This window comes from Perna viridis, chromosome 1, assembly GCF_037379345.1.
Source record: "Perna viridis isolate PV_CMFRI_1.1 ecotype Kerala chromosome 1, ASM3737934v1, whole genome shotgun sequence".
NCBI lineage: Eukaryota > Metazoa > Mollusca > Bivalvia > Mytilida > Mytilidae > Perna > Perna viridis.
Window position 1 is genome coordinate 61,308,948 of NC_142445.1, and position 22,711 is coordinate 61,331,658.

Here is a 22,711-nt window from a genome sequence, read left to right on the forward strand (position 1 = left end):
TGAGTACATTGATTACATTTGGTCGTCCACTGTCAATAGACCATTTTGTGGTAAGTTGGTGAGCATGCTCAGTATACACTTCCGCGAGGTAGAGCGTGGGTAGAACAAGAGAATTTTCCTCGCGGAAGTGTATATTGAGCATGCTCTACGCATGCTCATCGACTACCCCAACGTTAGCACAAAAGGGTCTATTATATACAGTGCAACCCGAGGTCAACTGGTCAATGGACCACTGTAGATATTGTCAGTGTTGATGCATGTGCAATGAGATACAATGATATCACTTATTGTGATGCATTATTGTACATGTATTTGTTGACAGAGATAGTGAGGCATTTCGTACTTGTATGACGGTCATTAATACATATAATGCTTACCTACATTTGTATGTCCGGAATCCAGTCCAATTTAAAATTAACGAAAAGCAGAAACAATTTAGAAACGAAACCTTCCTACAGCCAAAAAAGTTTGAAGTGAAAGTTGAAAAAATAAAATGCAATTATTTTTATAATTATCATACCTCAATATCCTGCACATCTTTACTCAACAGCGTGGCCATGTCTGCAGTCTTGTTTACAAATATCCCAAGAAATGGGTCAATCAATGGTGGTCAAGTCCATTATCTCATAGGTAGATACCGTTCTCGAAAACCACACAAAAAGTATATCTAATCGCAGTACTAATCGATCGTTTTACAATTTTAAGTACTTACTATCAGTAAACAGATAAAAAAATCAAAGCACCAGTGTTTTGAAACTGTTCTATACAATATGCGAGCGTGCATTGAACATTTCTGCCGTTTATCAATAGAATGGTCCATTTCACGAATACTCGGGTCACATGAGAAAAAAATTAGATTATGAAAGGATGGTACCGACATTTTGGGCCGTTCTACTTTTTCTGCGATGAACACAGTGGATGGACACTAACACCAAAGACATTTTTGTAGAGGGGAATGAAATTTTACTTTTTTTTAGACATCTTCAGCAGAGGCGGATCCAGGATTTGAGTTTAGGGGGTGTGTTGATTGAATTAAATGCCGTGCAAAGCAAGGCAAAAAATATGGGTGAAACTTGTGGTGAAATTTTTTTCCTTACCGATTTAGGAGGGGGTGTACGCCCGTTACGCCAGTCCTTGGTTCCGCGCCTGCTCTGTCTTCACGTCTCTGAAGCGTTGTCAGGCGGCCCGTTTAAGGTTTTTAAGAGTAAGCAAGGGAACCAAGGTTATAGCGGTAATCAAAAGAATGTAATCCAGGGACAGACCAGACATGGAAAACAGACATACACAACAAAAAACATGAAGTAACTAAAATCGAACATACAAAAGTAACAAAAGCAAATGAGCAACTCGGACTCCACGAAAAACTGACAACCCATATAAATTAATTACCAATCCATTAGAGTTCAGGTTAATATTGTCCCTTTATATCAAAGCCTTAGAATTACATATTTGAACTGCGGACTGCTGGCCGATCGACGTCAAATAACCCATCAGTATCTTGCCCAGAAGAGTATAAAACGATTTCCTGTCTGATAAATATACAGGTACGAGGACACAATTTATGTTGTAGTCAACAGACCCATCTCGACACATTTAAAAAATTCCACCGCTTCACATTCAATAAAACTTCACCAATATGGAAACGTGTAAAAGCAGATGCCTATAAGAGTGGTAGAAAAATTCACCATCATATTTTTTATTTTTTAGCTTAAACTTTGCTTCGGAGACCCCGTAGACATGGAAAGTGACCACTGCCAAATGTCCTAAATTTTGACCTCCTTCCATAGGACCAAATCAAAACTTCCACATAAAATTATAGACTGAAAAAAAATCTTGTAAATTTGATCCTTGCTCTATATTTCTGCTGTAAACACTAAGCATAAAGCATATGACAGCAAAGGAAAAAAAATCAGGAAGAACCACACTAAACAAGAAGGAACTATATTCTTATGTAACAAAAAGCCCAGGGGAATTAATTGTGATCTCGTACCCATTACAATACATATTCCGGTCTCAGTATCGTATTAATTTTCCCATAGACTTCTATAGTGAAGTGCATATTTTTAGGAATTTAAAAAAAAAAATATGTAAATTGATTCAATAAAACTTACTTATGTAGCATTTCTAAGGACATGCGAAAAAATAATTTCCCCGCAAAGAAAATAGGGTGAGTCCACGAAGATCGGACAGAAAAGTAGTCTTGAACTATAAATAGCCATTTTCCCTACTTTCACTTTCGTTTTGCACTCACCAAACCAACCTTTTCAGTGGAACATTTTTATGATATTATGCTAGATTTTCTTTTAAAAAAGTTCTTCATCTTACAGTATGATAAGTCATCGTCATATCTTTCGACAAAACATTAGTTTGTAGAGAGGCAAAAAGAAAATGCACTATATTTTTATAGCATCCATGTTTTATACGTACACCCGCTCAGGGAAATGCAATACGATACTGGTACCTTCCGTGTCCTAGCATATTTGAAATATGGGTATGAGGCTAAGAAACGGGGGTTTCGCGAGGCTTTGTCGAGCGATTTATCCCCGTTTCGCGCGGAGTAGATTAAGTGACTCGTTACCAGTTATAAGACGTGCGGTTGCAACTTATTATTATCTCCAAAATCCAAGACTTGACTTTTTGTTGTGTAAGAATATAGTTCCTCGTACATATTTTATTCACTTGTTTATTGATTTCTTTATTTGTTTATATGTTTGTTTGTTGGGGTTTAGTGCCCGAGCAGCAATATTTCAGCTATATTCAGGCGATATTTCTTTATTTAAACAAATTATTGAGTGAGAGGTTTTTAACGTCATTGACTGCACTGTCGGGTCTCGCACGCACGGTACCTTTGTTTGTTGTTTGTTGGGGTTTAACGTCCGAGCTGCAATATTTCAGCTATATTCAGACGGTACCAACATATTATATAATATATGTATTATAATATGTATTAATACCACAACCACAAGATTATTTTTTTTTTGTTAAATATAAATATGAATGTGCTAGTCGCGTGATGTAAGTTCGTTTTGTTTTATTCGTATGCTTCTTAAATAAATAATACAGTTTTGTAATATACATCGGTCCAAAAAAATGTTAACATTTTGGGTCCGCCTGGTTTAAGTGATATTTGATGAAAGTGTTTGTTGCATGAATGCATTTCTGTAATTTCATGCATCCCGGACCTACAAGGTTAACATTATAGGCCTGCCTTACTCGTACAACGTAAGAGGTTGGAATTCCGTTCCTCCATACCCCAACGTTAGAATGACACCAAGTCAGAAAATAGCTTGCCAGACAACCTCTAGCATTGCTGGAGTAAGACCTGCCTTAGTATTTGATGAAAATTCTGGCTTCAAATGGAAATCAGGGACCTGGATTATACATCAAAAGAATAATCTAAGGATAACAACTAGACGGCAAATATGAGGAGCTTCGGGAAAAACTTTTAACATTTTCAAAATCATATATGAATATGACGAAGTTATCAATTGAATATAATTAACATTTTCAAAATTAAATGTAGCACAAAATATAAAGCAAGCCGATATCCACTAACAAAACACTTCGGAGGTATACTTCGAAATATGCCAGTTATGACCTTTCAGATGTTATGGGTAAACATTTAGCCGAATATGAGGCTATGTCTGTCAGACCATTATAAATAATTACTGTTATTCACTTATAATACAATTTAATTTTATACACATTATGTTCTGTATGCGCGTTAAATAGTTTATATTCTCTAAAAAAGAAGGTGTGGTATGATTGCCAATGAGACACCAAATACCAAACGATTAAGCGTCTACATATCACCCTACGGTCTTCAATGATGGGCAAACCCATATCATAAAGAAAGCTGCAAAAGCCCCAAAACAAATGAAGTGACATTATTCATAAAAGACGAAAATCGACCTAATGTATGTAGTAAAAATGCAAAATATTGAAAACAACGACAACCACTGGATTACATGTTCCTGGCTTGGGAGCGATCCACCCTCCCTCTAACATGGGACAGTGATGGGGAAATACAACAGTAAAACAAACTATAAAAATCTGTCGAATTTTGATTTAACTCTTTAGATACATGTAGATAATGAATACAACAATTTTAACAAATAGGAAAAAAAGACAACAAGCTATACCAACTTCAGAAGAGTACTTGGTTTTCCTGGAAACAAGTCCACAATCCAAAAACAACAGATAGGCAGACCAAGTTCACTGAAACAAAAAATACCAGTAAAAACTTGCCCAATAGAATTTATAGTGAAAATATATCATACAATGTCTAAACAAAACCCGGTCTTGTGCAAATGCCAGATAAAAAAGCGATCACGTTCAAATAACGCGGGATTCGTTACTCTTGTGAAAGAAATGCTAAACGTAATCGGCATACTAGGAATAGTGTACCTTTGTATACAGTTAATTGATATTTGATTGATTGTTTGTTGGGGTTTAACACCCGAGCAGCAATAATTTGATTTATTAAGAAGAGGGTCAATATTAGAGCCAAGAAATACATAATTCACATATTTAACAATGATACGGTGAAGATAACCCTTACGGATAAGTTAATTCAAATATTTTTCAAGACTATAAGGGTTCTGTTAAACATTGGAGCCAAATATTACATTATTACCGTAAAAAAACGAGGATGTGAAATCACATGTACGGCAGGTACAACCAAACTTCAGCACTAAATCTTTAGATTTATGTAAGAATTTAGTAAAACTCTTGTGGTAACGAAATTCTTAATTCAACAATTTACCGGAAATACCGAGATTTCGTTCTATTTTCTTATTGTAATCGTTGTATTTTAATGTTCACTGTACCAACGTATTCTGTGCTCTGACTCTGTACAATGCCCCATTGTACGGGCCACTGATTTGTGAATTAAGTATTTGTATCCTTGTATATAAAATCTCTTGACCTAAACTTAAAAAAAAAGACGGTAAAGGAAGACTATTGATCATGCAAACTTTACCACAAGCATGACGACTTTTCACTCAGAATTGCCAACTTTCCTTTCATCTGTGGCAACATCCCTTCAGCAACTGCGTATGGAGTGTTCCTATAAAAAATCATACATTTATGTCAGAGCTTGCCGAAACTACGCAGACTTTTTGTATCGGACTAGAATTCTAGCAAATAAGCTTATGGAACAGGGTTAATATGTTGCTACAAGATTGAAGTCTTCACTACAGAAGTTTTATGGTCGTCATCATGAACTCGTGGATCGTTACGGTGTATCCACATGCACCATGAAAACTGATTTATTCAATGTGTCGTAGTTTTTCTTCGTCTTTCGTCTACCTCGGACTTGACTTTTTATGAGCAACTCGGCGGGTGTTTCTATAAAAGCAGAGAACGCTTACCCTACCGATTCACCTGGTCCATGCTCCCAGTTTTTAGTGGATTCCGAGTTGTTCATTTGCTTTGGTTACTTTGTATGTATGATTTTATTTACTTTATGTTCTTTATTGGGCATGTCTGTTTTCCATGTCTGGGGTTTGTCCCTGGATTATATTCCTTTGATTACCGCTATAACCTTGGTTCCCTTGATTATCTTTTGTATGGTTTTTATTTTTTTGTCATTTGAAACACACATAATTTTATGGATTATAGATATATTATCTAAGCTTCGATGAAAACATGTATGCTAACCGAACTTATAATATGAAGGCAGATCCATATTAAATTAATTGGTGATTATATGATGGTCGTTATTGACCATGAAAGACTTAGAGTCATAAAGCTGTCTCTTTATATGTAAATTATACAACTCCACAACGAATATGCACAGGACACAGGTATACATTAGCAATATATCAAAACTACATACATGCAAACATACATGCATACATATACATACATACAAAGACCTACCTGAAAGTTAAAGGTGAATAAACAAATCATTTTAATCATTACTGGTTGAAGCTTATTTTAACCTAGCTGATATTAACCAGGCCGGATCCATAATTATACAGGGGAATACAGAATTTTAAAAAGGCGGATACAGAAAGTTAACATTCAGGGTCCGCGGGCACAAAATGCTAATATTCTGTATCCGACCGGACCCAGAACTACGACGGGCAAAGAATTAAACGGCGCTTGTCAGTGTACACGAACAAAGGACAAAAAAGAGAGGTGGAGATGACGCAAAGCATCCTTACTCTAGCTGCCTTCAATTGAATGAATGCACTCGAAAATCTCGTACCAATTTATAATCTTTGGAACAGTTCATATTGGGAGATTCTGTCCTATTGACAATGTCTCACACCCGGTCTCAGAAATTTATGTTATAGCTTAATGATAAATTCAATGATTAATATTTTTCACAAAAAATATAGTAATTTTGAGTAAACTTTCATTTTTATGTAAGCGATACTATTTTTTATCTATTTTGTGGGAGGATTATATCTGGATCTGGGCAAAAATCAAAAGTCGTTCGATATTGACCAATATCTACGTATCGAGCCGGAAATGCGATTGTGAAAGAAGACCTTGAACGCAAATAATATTTAAAAAGAAAATAATACTTTGAACTAAATTTAAATCTTACAAAATATTTACATGATATGGTATGATATTTTTACAACGAACTTCAGTGAAGCGTCAACTGAAACTTTAAACTTTCACATTCGGTTCACATTTTCATTGTGGTTCATCACACCGTACATTTTTGCCAGGACTGTTGAACTTCTAGGGAAGAAAACACAAAAAATACAGGTTTTTTAAAACTGAATTGACACATTTACAGTGAGAAGGTAGGAGTTATATGTTCTTCTTTATCATATAATCTATACAGTTTTTTTTTTTTTTACATATATAGCTTTGTCGCACACCCAAATCGCGAATCGTCTTTATTTCAAATCTTAATAAGCACTGTCTTATTTAAGAGGTTTTTTTGCATTTATTTTCACGTAGAGGAGCTTGAATTTTCTGAGTTCTTGTGTTTATATGGTGTTGAACTAATATATACATTCAATCTAAATACAAGTTCATGTGAATTAATGAGTTATTAGTCTTAATTAATAACGTATATTTCTGCTTGTTTACATGCATTCAGGCACTACTAACCAAGCACCACACCATGAACTCAATCAGCAATAACTGCAAATGCATTCATACAATCAATTATTGGATATTCAAGTTGAGTATAAAAGAATTGTTAAACTCTGGAAATTGATGCGTAACCGTTTAATGGAATTCCGATGTCTTTAAAAGGCTACATTCTAATATTGCAATATAATACACTTTAAACAAGGAAGGTAGATCACTTAACAATAGAACTGATCTAAAAATACATTATATTTTGTAGTATCCAGAAATATCGTTGGATTAATGTACCCACCCTGGAAGATTTGAAAGGTACCATACCAGTAAGTATACGAATAAGTTATCTATTCACGCAAATTAAGTTCATTGAGAGATTCTAAATTATGGGAATTTTATGAGGGTATTTTACACACCAGTGGTTATATTAAATAGAAGTGAAGTGTAAATGGGTAAAAATTCGTACCTATTTGAAATATTTGCATACTCAAAGATATATATGGATTCTGAATCATCGTTGGTTGCACGCCATGAAGATTAAGGTACATATACATCTTTCTAACACCTTACTCTACTTTAGTTTCAACCCACCGGATAGCTAGTGTCTTATGTGTGTAAGCAAATTGTATTTTGTCAGGTATAAATATCTGCTGTTTAGTGTTTAAGATTAAATAATGTCTACTCTCTATAACTGCATATTCCATTTGAAAAATTCGTGTTATTTCACTAGTCATTTAAGGAATGACTATTATATTTTCTCGGTCTGTGAAGGAGTAATCAAGGGAACCAAGGGCGGTAATCAAAGAGTAATCAAGGGAACCAAGGTTATAGCGGTAATCAAAGGAGTAACAAAGGGAACCAAGGTTATAGCGGTAATCAAAGAGTAATCAAGGGAACCAAGGTTATAGCGGTAATCAAAAGAACGCAGAACGGGGTATTTAAACGAGGAAATGAAAACTATGACAAGTTGAATAAATCAGTTTTCATGGTGCACATGGATACACCATAACGATCCACGAGTTTATGATAACGACCATAAAACTTCTGCAGTGATGACTTAAATCGTGTAGCAACATAACCCTGTTCCAGAAACCTATTTGTTAGAGTTCTAGCGATAGAAAAAGTCTGCGTAGTTTCGACAGAATTGAAATGACCTCAATCACGTGGTGCACAATAAATAACTTGAGTAGCAGTAACCTTCAATTGTGCACCACGGGCATGGAGGTTATTTCAAACAGACCGTAAAATATAACAGTCATTCCTTATAGTTCAATTTTAGTATCGTAATCATTCTAAAAGATTGATAACGCCAAACTCACGTTACATTTGTTCTATGAGATGATGAGCGTATTTATTTATCCAATCAGAAGGCGTGTTACTTCTTTTTTAAAAATAAATTATATCAACTTCAAGGTGTACGTGTTTCCTATTGCCGATTTTGTTTCTGACAGTACTTGGTATGGCTATTAAGATTAATGAGAGAATGTAGCTTCTGTATCCTTCAATTTGCGAGTTTTTAGAAGCAGACATCGATTTTTTCCTATGAAAATAGTTTTAATTTATTACGTTTTCTACTGTAGATAACACATTAATCTGTAGCCATGAATGATAGAACCGGACAAAAGGTTCCCCAGTCAGCTCGCAGCAAGTCGTCTTCAGGGTCAAATGAGTCGTCACCCATGAAAGGATTTAAGTTCGATCCAATGAAGAATACGCACTTATGGACCATGTGGAGGATAGGAAATACAGAGAAAATAGTGAACTTTACTAAGCATAAGTCAGAAGAGAGTAACCGACAGAATGGCTCCGACTATGGTATTTTCTCTGGAACACCGTATGGCAGCCCCACTTTGCTTGTCCCACCACTTGCCCATAATATCTCTGTTACCGGGACAACGAGAATCAAAGCCGCCGAAATGATGAGTATAGTTACTAACGAGGAACCCAGTGACCTGAAAACAGGACAATTTATATATTTTGGACTTCCGCGGGTAACATTGAAAAATAACAAGCCGGATTTTACACCGCGCTAACCATATCGATGAACTTTTTGGACTGTATATGATGGATATGACATAAGAGAGAGAGAAAGAGAGAGAGATTTGAATTTCAAACTCTGTTAATTGTACTTGTATCTACATGTATATATGGCTATAATTCGGTCACTTGTTACTCGATTTTTATATTTTTATACTAAATAACAACAATGAAACAAGAAGTTCAAAAGAAGGAAGTTTTCCCTATTTAGTTGATGTATTTAACAATCTTGTAAGAACAATATATGGTTGCTTCAAAAGATCAGAAAAAGCTGTGAATTTACAAAATCCAGAACTTTACTATTTATGAAGTAATGTTCTGTCATTTGAATAATTCAATATACAAACGAGATTCTTTTTATAAATAATTTATACATTGATGCTGGATTTGTATGTACCAGTTGTCGCTTATGGCGATGTAGTATTTTAAAGAGTAATCAAGGGAACCAAGGTTAAAGCGGTAATCAAAAGAATGCATGTAATCCATGGCCAAAGTTCACCCAATTGTCATATACCTGTTATATACAAATATGAAGATATTTATGATAGCATTTGAAATACTTAATTCATTTTTTTAATAACACGTAAGGACCAGTTAGTCTTTAGACTCAGCTTTATAAGATACATGAAATACTTTGTATACTAGTATTCCATTTGTACGAAAAACCTTTTTGTTGTACTTTTTAATTGGGTATTGTCTATCACAAGAATTGCGATTTTATAAATATGTGTTCATTTTGTCTTGCGTATTCGTTTTGCATTTCTTATTGTACATGTATATGATATTTTAATTAAAGTACAGGTGAACTTATTGAATGTTTTAAGTTGAGCAATGCATATTGTCACCTGGATGGAAAATGTCCATCCATCAAGAGCTGGACTTAGTCACCTATCATCTCTGTTGAAAGTGAGAGATATTTGGCAAATGAAAACGCCTTCATCAATGAAACTTTATGGCAGCTATGCTATGAAATAAAATTGACGAAAACGTGAGAAAAACTATAGAGATACTTCACCAACCACTGACTTTTGCCAATCGGAACTCCGAAGTATTTCTCGTTATACAAAATATACCTCGGAGGCACTAGGCGGTATTTGACCGATCCGATTTTGAAATTATAGTTCAACTGATTTTTTCACCATTGCCGGTACTTTTTTAGCTTCTTACATCGCGATAAATTTTTGGGAGAGTTATTGTTCTTTATTTCTGGTGATATCTTACTGATTTTATTTTTCTCCACTTAGTGGATAGAACTTCTTTAATTCGCGTATGACTACAATTCCGGCGATTTTTTTCAAGAAGAATTTCTGCATCCAAGATTATTTTTAATGTTACAGTAGCGGAAATGACAGAGTAGTTCCGATGGTGACTTTTGCCTACAATTACTTTATTCGTGAAACTGGTTAGTTACTGTTAACTACGAGTTTAACCTCCGTCCATTTTGACTATTGATACAATAATATTGGAGTGGAATTCATATGTAATATATCAGAATTATATTACTAATACACTACAAAATCTCTAAGGAAGCCCTAACCTTAAGTTTTTTTTAAGATACTTCAGTGCTGGTTTTTAAGTAGTCAGGAGACGGCTATTTAGATATAAAAATCAAACATGACAAGCGCTGCAATTTTGTTTAAATGGGGGAAATATAATAAGTTCAGTCATATAATATAACAAAATGTCATAAACACTTTACGGTTAGAAAACCGACTAAAACGTCAATTCTTCATTGTTCCTTCTGAAAATCATACAGAGTATGATATTCACATATTTGCTTTTACACTTCAAATAGTCTGAAAAACAATCTCTTTATATTATTTTTGACTGTTGTAGCTTAACCTTTTTTTTGAAAGACACTTCGTGTGCTTTTTCGAAGAAGAATTTAACTACAATTAAGCTATGGATTTATATCCACTGAACTCAATTTTCACAAGCACTTTCACTTTTGAAAGCAGCATCTACTAGTGCTTAAGAAAAGATTCTAGGCAAAAAGTGTTTGTGCAAAAAAAATATGAATTCATCAGTTATTACGCTTTCGTGCGATTTTAAATTGAAGTTGTACTTTAAGTTTTCTTATATTTCCTCCGAAACATCTTATCTTCCCTTCACCTTTTCAATTTGATGTATTAATAACATATTTTGATGTTAGGGTAATAAAACACTGACATTGTTTAAATATTTTTATCCTATTTCAAGAAAGTAGATATAAAAATCTTATGAATGTTGTCACAATCTGCTGCCGAAATGTACATAAAAACTGATAATTACACTTGACGTTTACTTTATATATATGTAGGTCCCGAAATATTTTTTTCACGGTGTGCCCAATGTTCATAGTGACATACATAGATGACGCGTATACATGTTTACTCCAACTTCTTATTTTCTTGATTGATAATTTCATTTTCAGTTTTCAGCTTGTTGTATCCTTGTTCCTCGACAGACTAGTCTTATATGCCATTCTGACATTGTTGGTTAAAATACAAATGAGTCACAGAAGCAAGGTATTTTGAAGTACAACAAAACATCGGTGGCCATGCTATTCTAAAATATCAGATACGAAACATAGAAGATCGTAGAGATGAACCGAAATCAAAATCAGTAATGTATAGCTTAATTTATTTAATTATTGAGATCACTTTCCACACATATTAAACCCTAATGTTTATGTCCTTATCACGACCCACAAAGAAAACAGATTTTTTATTTCATCTATTCCGAATTCGATTATCAAAATAATCAGAAGACAACTGTTCGGTGTTTTCATGCTTAGATTGTATTGTAACTGTTTTGACAAGAGGAGTTCTTGTAGGTTCAAATAATTACTCAAACCGTCAGTCAAGACTTCATGCTACTTCAATTAACTTTCACATTTACATTCATCACGTTATAAGATGTTTATCAGATCAAAATGTAGCCGTTTTTTCCGATTTAATGTTATATTTATTTACATTCTTGTCCTATTTAGAAAATATAATATGTAAAACTTGGGATTTGTTTGCATTTATATGTAATTAGTTTTCATAAGATTCCTAAAAATTATATATGAAAATGAATTATTAACAATAATTACAGGTTTGCAGTGTTTCAACAGTTAAAAACTTCCATTATGAAGCATTTAAATACAAGTCAAATAATAATTAAATATTAATACAAATTATCGATTATATCAGTGAATATATTACATGGTTTATGCTATAGATATTTTCCGAGGAGCGGATTGACCTATTGAAATAATATACATGTATTTTTTCTATTATTCCCTTGATTTCGAGTTAAGAATTACAAAAAAGATTTTTTACTTGAATCCAATAAATTGCTTAACAAACAATTCTATACGTGTCATTATCAAATATCATTTGTTGCATTATATCAAATATTTCACGTATATTTTTTTCTATTTATTCAGTGATTTGTTAAACGATTCGGATCTTGTTTTACCAGCTTTACCTGTCCTGATCTTTTTGAAAAAAATGTATCTATGGAACTGTTTCTTGTTTTTTTCGTCTACATCAATTTATTTTAGCAGTTAGATTGAAGATTGATGTTACGTTTTCTTATAATCGTGGCTTCTAATTAGATTTTTACAAGAATCTTTTACTGTAATAACATGATACAGTCGTAACAGAAACTCAAATAGTTGCAATTTGACAATTTTATCATCCTATTTTTCTCAAAGAAAACTTATCTGGTTGTGATGAAGATAGGATGAAGAAATACGCTGAAGAACATATGCTCAAAATTTCACAAGATAATTGTAGGCGTTTCTACAACTCCTGTCCAATGATGGTCCAAGATGTACAAATGTCTAACGTAGTTTGATAATAACATCATAACTTTGTTGGTACTGCTAGCACCATAAGGTAAGAATCTAAAAAATGCTATAATTTTATAATGTTCATTATATGTAGTTGACTGTATTCAGTTAAACGAATAAAGTTAAAATATTGTCATACGTATTTGTTTTACTACGAAACTACATGCTTTCTTTTCATAAGTCTGAAATGGAATTAAACTTCTGTTTATCACATTTATCACAATCATTTGCTCATATGCACTACCGTAAAAAAGTAATCTTAGATTGGTTAACTGTACTAGTACCGAGTTAAAAATTAATGTCAAGGTCATTTTTGTATGTTTTATAATCGCTAAGAGTAATTAAGTAAACTATGTCCGTATAGCTGCGCATTTATAACTCAAATTCGAATCTTACTACACCTGCGTCTTAATTTAGATTAAGACGACCCTTGCTTGTCCATTCCTAAACGGGGTTATCTTTTAATTCAAAGTAATGTATATATCACTAGCGTCATGATAGCGTTACGTTAGGATCAACAATCCTTTTGTTATAATTAAATTACGAAGATAATCAATTATTTGATTTAACCTTGTCAATTCCAATTATTGAAAAAATGACTGTATCTTTTTTTTCTGCCTACAAAAATATCATCTACTAAATAATCTACAAAACATTTTAATTTATATACATGTAAGTGTACCCTACGGGCACTTAGGTTATTTATATACATGTAAGTGTACCCTACGGACACTTATGTTATTTATATACATGTAAGTGTACACTACGGGCACTTAGGTAATTTATATACATGTAAGTGTACACTACGGGCACTTAGGTTATTTATATACATGTAAGTGTACCCTACGGACACTTAGGTTATTAAAAATACACTTAAAAAAATTACAGTTATTACTTTACTCCAGCAATGCTAGAGGTTGTCTGGCAAGATATTTTCTGACTTGAGTTGTCTGGCAAGCAATTTTCTGACTTGGTGCCATCCAGCAATGCTAGGGGCTATCTGGCAAGCTATTTTCTGACTTGGTGCCATCCTAACCTCTAGCATCTGACATGTTGAAAGCCACCGCAAATGTGAATTAGCTAAATATGTGTTTTAAAATATTTGAAGTCTTTTATTTACACAAAAGAAGTTTAACCTACCCGAAATCGAGCGATAAAAATCCTAAATATTTGTTAAATACCTAGAAAACATTTGTAATGGAGGCAGTTGTCAAAATAACCAGTATTTTGAATTAGGTCAGTAATTTTACGGAATACAATGTATTTTTGACAAAACGAACTTAGTGTTAGTAAAGGCAATTCGTTGGTTAATTTGATATGTTCGTTTCGCAAATTTTAAAATCCGTAATTTTATCAACTGGAATTCCACACTAAAAAAGCTAAAAACCAAATATGAAGTTCATTTTAACTGCTTTTACAAAGGATTTCCAGGGTTGCTGGATTTTCTCATCAGGTAGGTCATTTGTTTTTCTTCAGTTTAGTCACCTTCTCGCGTGTTATGGTAAAGAAACTGTATAAAACGTTTTAAATGGTAAATAGTTTACTATAATTCTGCCGATTTCAAAGAACGTCGGAACGAGCGTTATGCAATATGGCGCTCGGAAGTAAGAGGTTAGGGTATGGAGGAACGGAATTCCAGCCTCTTACGTTGTAGGAGTATTATTACTTATGATTTTATTTTAGCATTAATGTTTAACAAGTTTGGCAAGTGACATCACTATCTCATATCAATTAAAATTATAGACTAGTTATTATACAGTCAAAAAATGTTACGTCTGAAATTAAATTATTTTTCAATCGAAACGAGAAAAATGTTTTATTTACATAGCATGGTCAAAATGAAACGTCTTTTCGTTTTGAATGCAGCTGATAAAAGGGGAGGCAACTAAAATAAATTTTTATAAAATAAATCAGTATCGAATAAACATGTAACAGCAACTTTAAAAGATTGTTATATGTATGGCTATTTCCTTGTCAACAAACACACACACACACACACACACACCCCTGAAATAGGTTTGATTGTAATGTTATCATTCCATTTAAATAAACAAATACCACACAATAAGACAATTGGATCATACATTTAACTTCGATATGGCTATATTTGTGTACAGTCTGATGTTGCAATTAATGCTTCAAAAGAGTATCAACTGACCATCACCTGCAAATATTTCTTATATTTGTACTTGGCAAATAGGAACATTTAATTTATACACCATTTTGTACACATTAATATACCTTTTACTTTTATTTTATTGGATGCTGATTATTTATAGTGCACTATTTGGTTCATTTCTGTCCAATAGAATTTGCATTGAAAATGAGTGACAAAAATAGCCAAGCTTCCATTGGACGTAAACAGCTTCGAAGGCCAAAATGTGCCCGATGCCGGAATCATGGAGTTGTTTCATGTTTGAAAGGTCACAAAAGATTCTGTCGCTGGAAAGATTGTCAATGTCCTAATTGTTGTCTTGTAGTGGAAAGACAAAAGGTCATGGCAGCTCAAGTAGCTCTTAGAAGGTACATGTTTGATTTTTCAATTTAATGAAAAGAAGTTTCTATTATCATCAAATATTTTTTATGATTATCTAAATTAATTAAATATGCACTGGACGGAAGGGTAGAATTTTTCTAATGTATTTTTCCATGCCAAAATTCAGGAATCTCAACTTTGAACTTGAAGAAGTACGGGACATTTTTGTACCATCCAGGACTTCACATAGTATTGTTTCTTGTACAAGGCTATGCTGCTACAAGATTAAGATTATCACTACGACGTAGCGTACGGTGTTGGTGTCATATTTGGTAACGTCGAAATCGGCTAAAGTTCGACGTCTTTTTTTTGTATTCCGACGTACATCGTTCTATAATTGTAACGTGTAAAAAGAAGTGTGCTTATTTATTTTTTTTTACATAAATAACACACACGACATGTTTTATTATTTAATTGTCCGATTTGATATTATTTTTTTCGTACGTTTTGGTCAATTGAAATGATCAGATTACATCCTAATATGGTAAATAGTCTGATATTAACCATTTAAAAATGATTTGAAGGAAATTTTACCCTATGAGAAAAATGTTAGGAATTATGAAAACATATTTCGTGATGCGCTAAAAATAAGTAAAACACCCTAACTAAAACAGAAAGCCAACAAACCTACAAGCAAAAAAGTCAGTAACACCCACCCCCGGAAATAAAATTGTGGAAACGTATAAAGTGAATTTAATTCTTTTCTAATTTGTTTTATATCTCTGATGTAGATGTAATGTGAAATGTTCGAATACATGTACTCGTTTCGTAATTCTAAGATCTGTTGCTAAACATAAAACATTGCAAAACATTTCGAGAAAACAAAACCTTGGCAAAGCTCCCTCTTTGAGAAAATTTGATAGCGAAATCTTATGGCGACGTCGTCGTCGTCTGGGGACACTTCGTTTCCGTGCGATAACTTTAGTTGTGGTTGACGAATTGTTCTGAAATGTTGATATGATTTTACCCACAACTGAGAAATTCCTATTTAATTTGGACTTTGTTGCCCTTGCCGCTTTAGAAAAAAGGGGCCAAAAAGGGTAAAAATACGTGTTTTATTAAAACGTAGATTGTTTTTTTCGATTTTTATTATTCTATTTTAAATGTGTTCTTTATTTAATTCGGGTAAACAAATGTACAGCAGGTTATATATTTTTTGGACCGTTTTCAAGTTATAGGGGGTCAAAGTTGGGCAACATTTTCATATTTCTTTTTCCTGTTTTCTTTTCAACATTTCTTTCATTATTTTATCAGATTTGCTAAAATCGTTTTTTTAATTCATTACATCCATAGTGGTATTAATTCAATCTAGTAGTGTAACTTTTCAATACTTTTTATTGTTTTTAAAATTGACGTTAAAAGAGTTTTTACGCCGCAAAACAGAACGTTACTTTGGAAACGTCAAAAATGCGCTTTGTGACACTTTTGTTAGACATGATTTTACATTATATATATAACCCATTTGTTAAGCCAAAGAAAATGAAATGATAAAACCATAGAGGAGATTGAATACATTTTTAAGTATATGAAGAAATCGACTCAACACCATTTGCCTTTTTGAACAATTCTTTCGAATTTCGCATGGTGTATGCGTGAATAAATAAAATATACAAATTTTAGATGTTGTGACATTTTGGTTAGACACAGACAAAATGCTGCGCTAAGATACACGTTCGACCAAGTACCATTACTTTTAGAATATACTATCTGCAGCATATATACGTGTAAAACTCAAAATTTCTTAGTTAACAGTTCACTCAAATGTAACGAAAAAAAGCTTTTGATAAAGACCGGGTAGCACGCAACGTGTAGAAAACGTCGGGAAAAAGACAACGCTCTTCGCATAATTTAAAAAAAAGTTGAACATTTTGTCTTCAAATCGATTTCTTTCCATTTTTACAATGTCCACATCAAAGGGGAGATATTTGTGATATTGTAATACGCTTTGATCTTATCATTACGTCATGAAAAATATGAAATCGTTTGCAGCACAAACTGTTCTTCCCAAAAAAATTTGTTTTATCAAAATACGCCAAGAAACAACTTAGATATATTGGTGAAATGGGAAGCAAGCATTTCTTAATGTTGCCCGTCCACATATGAAAATGGACGTTCTCGTGATCGAATAGTGCTTTCCCTCCGCAATTAATGGCATCTTTCAAAGATTTATGATTATAATCCTAAAACAACAACCATTTTCGAACATTTTAATATCTATATTGCCTTTGATAACTCCACATTCTAATAGCAATATTTAAGTTTTCGTAACCAGCCCCGTTTCAGTCGAACGTGACACCAACAACGTACGGAACGTCTACAGAAGTTTTATCGTCATCATCATAAACTTTTGGATTATTATGATTTATCCATCTTCTCCGTGAGAACCTATTTGTTAACCATGTCATACTTTTCATTTCCTCTACCTGGATATGAATATAATGATAAACTCTGTGAGTATTCCTAGAAAACAGATGACGCTTACTGGTGCACCTGGTCCAGGCTCCCATTTTTAGTGAATTTTCCAGGTTTCTCATTTGCTGTTGTTACTTTGAACGTGTTATTTTGATATTTCATGTTCGTTGTTAGGTGTTTTTTCCTGTTTAGTCGTTATTCTTGGATTATATTCTTTCGATTACCGTTCAATTCCTGGTTCCCTTGATTGCCTTTACAATACTGAGAACAGACATGGCTATTAAATGGAAGTCTTTACTTTGAGCTATCAGTAAATACTTTAATTACATAACATTATGAAGTGAACTCCAAGGTAACAGCAATGAACATGAATTTATAAATTCGACATTATAAGGATAAAAGCTGTACAAATATTTTATATTCTGTAAGTGTTGTCATATTGCTTTCTGAAGCACGACACCGCATGTTTTAATATTTTTAACGCATGTTATGGACAAATCATTGGTTCCAGAGGAAATAACAGTGATATAAATACCATACAATGACTGAAAGAAGTAACAACTTGCGAAACTCGTCATTACTTACATCTTTGTAATAATATTCTGTTATCGCTTTTATATGATGTTTGATCTTGATTTTTTTCCCGCAATGCTAAAGTAACGATATATTTATAATCAATAGTAATTTTCACTCAAACTGCATTAATTTCTTGCTTTGGTGTGGCTGCTAATGCGAGAAAACTTCATTTCTTGATGATAATTATCCGTTGTCCGGTGATTTGGTTTGCAACAGTCTGTGTACAGGCAAGAATAACCAGAAAATGGTTGAACACGTGTCCTGATTAAATCGTTTTTAAAATATCCCATTGCCATATCGCAGATTTCACAATGTAATTAGAATTCGACAAAATCTGATGGTAAACACATGTCAATATCGACCAAGCTCAAGCAAGCGAACAATAAGCCTACGAACAATAAGCAGCGAATAATAAGAAAGCGCGGAAAAAATTCAATACCTAAAAAATCATAAAACAGAACAAACCCACAACGGACTGTGTCATTCACATGTATCATTTGGATAATTTCGTAATATTTTTTTTTACTATTTTTATACACGTACTTCAAATGCATTTCAAATTGCTTTATTGAAATTGAGATTAAAAACTTTTAAAATAAAATTTTGAATGCTATTTCTAGACTTAACATTGACTATCTAAAAGCGACAGAATGTCGAGTCTACTAATTACTATTTTTAAAATGTTTTATTTTCCATGTAAAACAGATTGAAAAATTGAATTCATTCGTTATTTAGCTTTTCCTAGATTGGTGCTAGAAAGTAGTTTTCACTCTGATATAATTTATTTTGGACACTGGGTTAGTGCCTTCATTTGTAGATCTGAGATGGAGAACTCGGTTAACTTTAATTTTATAACACAAATCAGGTACACAAAGAAAGAATAATGTCGGAAATAAGCAATTCCACTTCTATATAAATACAAAATATATAGATACAAAAATAAACTCCACCTCTTTTTTGTCAAAACAGACAAACAAAAACATATAAACAGAAAAAAAAATTGAAAAAAATAAACGAAATAAAAACAAATAATTACCTGTCACTGTTAAATTGTACTCCTCAGAAAACATTTCTATAAATAGTTAATTCATGACTAGAATGAGAAAAATAAGGTGTGTGTTGGGGGTGGGTGTTGCAGTTATCATTTGGGCAAGTGTCTGATAGTCTGAATTCCTAATGGCCTATGAAATTATCGCCGTTTGATACCTTTTCAAGTTTGGGAGAACGATTCATATGCACGCCCTGGAAATTTGGTGGTGAACTTCTATTCTATTATGGGTCAGGTAATCACCGTACCATTGTTCTTGTAAAATCAGGTTTGAAATTGGGTGGTTCAATATGTTATGTAAGGGAACCCTTTTCAAGTAGTAGTAAGATATTTTGTAGCCTTATTCTTTTAAGAACAATTAAAGGCTGAGTTTTCAATATATTGGTTAGTTGACCATCAAATTTCTAGGATGTGCATATGGATCGTTCCCCCCCAAATCAGCATCCCTAACACATTATTTTTTTTCATTCTAGTTACGAATTAACTATTTATAGAAATGCTTTTTCGAGGAGGAGTGAAATTTAGCAGTGGTGGTTCATAATTTGTTTTTATTTCATTTGTTCTTTTTTTGTATGTTTTTGTTGGTGTGTTTTTTTCGAAAAAGGGATAAAATTTATTTTTGTATCTATATAGATAACTATGTTTACTTTTAACATTATTCTGTTTCTATGTAACTAAATTGAGTTATACAATTAAAGTTGGCAGAGTTATAATTGTCAGATCCAGATATTTATAAATCGGACCCTAAACCAGAGTCCAAAATTAGTTAATTAATAATATCAGTATGCGAACTAATATCTTACGTCTATGAAGGCATTCAAAATTTTATTTCAAAAGTTTTCAATCTCAGTTTCAATTAAGCAATTTGAAATGCATTAGAAGTACGTGCATAAACACAATAGTGTAAAAAAATTTATTACGAAATTATCCAGTGATACATGAATAATATAAAATAAAATGGCAAAGTCCGTTGTGGGTTTGTTATGTTCTATGGTTTTTAGATATTGGATTTACCCCGCGCTTTTTTTATTGTTCGCTGGCTTGATCGGGCTTTTTCGCTTAGTTGAGCTTGGTTCGATATCGTCCCAATGCTTTACTCTGGTTGGAAGTTTAGGATATATTATTATTCTTAGATTATGTAAAGAAATATTTGTGCTGTAAGAAACTCATTATCGTATTTATACACAGTGGTTAAATTATTGCTTTTACATGACAAAACAGTTATTTTAGTTAATATAAGCGTATTTGGGTTCCAGGTGTCCATTTTACTCCTAGTACATGAAGTAGAAAATGTGGTGTGGTGGATTTAGTACCAACGTAGTAAAAAACGTCTTAATGACAAGACAGGACCTGATGACATGGGATTTTCGTTGATTCTGTGGTTTCTTCTCTGCTACTGCATTTTTAACTTAAAATCAAATGCCAATGAAAATACTATTATCTGTCTTTAAAACAGCTCATTTCTAAATAAAGTATATTTATTTAGAACAAAACCTGATCACATAATAGTATTTTTTAAACGTTTTCAAGGCACCAAGCGTCAGAGCAGCCGCAAAAAATTACACAGAAAGTTGTGGATGCCACAAAGATTTTACAGGGAAGAAAGCCGGCAAATAGGAATCATAGACTTTTTCATCAAAGAACGACGTCGTTATATAATCCAAGTAAGTGCAATTTTATTTTTTATTTAAAATTGATTTACGGTGGTTGACTTTGCAACGCAGGATCCTTTGAGCTGTTAGAGCCTGACCAATACTATGACATTATGACATTAATGGTCAATATTGTAAATGCTAAACATGGGTCACTTAGTTCAAACATACTACACTACGTTTTCCATATATCGCATGGAATCTTAGAAAAAGGACTCTTTGAAAAAAGAAAATCTGTTGATAGCTTGTTATTTATGTAACACGAAAATAAAAAAAAAGAACCACAAAACAGTATGTAAGAACAAAGACGTGACAAAAAGAAAAAAAAACAACAAATGATAAACACAAAAGTAAATACAATCACGAAACGCGAAAACAAACATAATTAAAAGTGAATGCTATAATTCAAATATTACATGACTATATTTTTTACAGATGTACAGGGACAATACCCGGAAAACATAAAACCATTTAATTTATCTAGGTTGTCGTATTATGATCGGATGAGAAGAAGGCGATGTTTTTCAGACAAAGGGTTGGATTCAGCACTGCCATATACTTCTTGCTTCAATGAACCAAAGGAAATTTTCTATTTTCATCAGCTGTTCAATACAACTGTTTATCATCAAACATGGAAAGAAGACGGGGTAAGCGGTGGCGGACAGTTAAATAAAAACTGTTTACAATTTAAGGAACCGGCTTATTTCCTTGGAAGTCAAAACAACCGCTTTATTTGTCATACCGATTATATTGGATTTAATAGAAATCACTTTAGCTTAGAACATTTCCACAAAAGATGTTCGAACAAGACACACTTGGCAATTACTTCAACGAAAGACGAGACTACCAGGGAACTAACTTTGAAAAATCAAATACGTAAATCTAATTCATTGAAATTTTCAATAGCATCAATTATTGGTGAGTGAAAAATTGAAGATCAAATTCATCAACATTTTTATTATTTATGTGCTATTTATGTTTTTAAAGACCTGCTATATCCAGAGATTACTAAAGTAAATTAGAAAAAAACCTTGAACAGTTAATAAAATTAATAGATAGAAAAAAGTTGTGTAAAAGTAAAGATGTCACCACAATTTAAGTGTGATTCCGCTATCTCCTTTTACAACTTTGCTACCTTATAAGTTAATGTCAGTACTGTTATATAAATATATTAATCAAAGGTTATAGTTTTCTTAAAATGGTCTTGTTCGAACATGGAAAGAAGATTTTATATTGAGAATGGCATGAACAAAATCTGTTTTCCTTTGTGTATAATTAGATCATTCAATAAAAAAAAGCTTAATTACGAAACGTTTCTTTGTTTGTTGGAGTTTAACGTCCGAGCAGCAATATTTCAGCTATATTCAGACGATGAACATGAAGTAGATGTTAAATTGAACATGAAATGATGATGAAATGAAAAAGTGATGGGACACAAGGACAATGGGGTCGACAAATTTTGATTGCCACTAGAAATAGGGAGAGTTGGGTAGGATTGGGCAATTTAGCCTCCTGTGGCGGAGCCCTATGGTTCCTACTCCGGGAGAATACCACAGTAGGGTTCTTACACGTGCGAG

The 22,711-nt window shown here is 33.0% G+C and overlaps 2 protein-coding genes and 1 long non-coding RNA gene across 4 annotated transcripts in view; 2 read left to right on the plus strand and 1 right to left on the minus strand.

The window, feature by feature from the left end:
- The window catches only part of LOC148629705 (dihydropyrimidine dehydrogenase [NADP(+)]-like), a 30,532-nt gene extending 29,852 nt beyond the window's left edge, over positions 1-680 (minus strand). Inside the window, exon 1 of the mRNA XM_088555573.1 lies at positions 521-680. Within this exon, the coding sequence (XP_088411699.1) occupies positions 521-559 (39 nt within the window). The 5' untranslated portion in view covers positions 560-680. The remainder of the gene's footprint in view (positions 1-520) is intronic.
- Positions 681-6,567: 5,887 nt separating this feature from the next.
- LOC148629707 (uncharacterized) lies at positions 6,568-9,900 on the plus strand. The gene is made up of 3 exons (XR_015917201.1): positions 6,568-6,764; positions 7,319-7,379; positions 8,634-9,900. It is a non-coding gene; the product is annotated as an uncharacterized LOC148629707 (long non-coding RNA).
- A 1,523-nt stretch (positions 9,901-11,423) lies between these two features.
- Positions 11,424-22,425, plus strand: LOC148629708 (doublesex- and mab-3-related transcription factor 1-like). Of its 2 annotated transcripts, XM_088555940.1 has the most exons (5): positions 11,424-11,694; positions 12,773-12,956; positions 15,220-15,433; positions 21,013-21,146; positions 21,570-22,425. In XM_088555940.1, the coding sequence occupies exons 3-5, from the start codon at positions 15,234-15,236 to the stop codon at positions 22,058-22,060; spliced, it is 825 nt and encodes a 274-aa protein (XP_088412066.1). In that variant the 5' UTR covers positions 11,424-11,694; positions 12,773-12,956; positions 15,220-15,233; the 3' UTR covers positions 22,061-22,425. The 2 variants fall into 2 exon arrangements, with proteins under 2 accessions (XP_088412066.1, XP_088412072.1); XM_088555946.1 differs by lacking the exons at positions 11,424-11,694; positions 12,773-12,956 and having other exon boundaries at positions 15,041-15,433.
- The last annotated feature ends 286 nt before the right edge of the window (positions 22,426-22,711 follow it).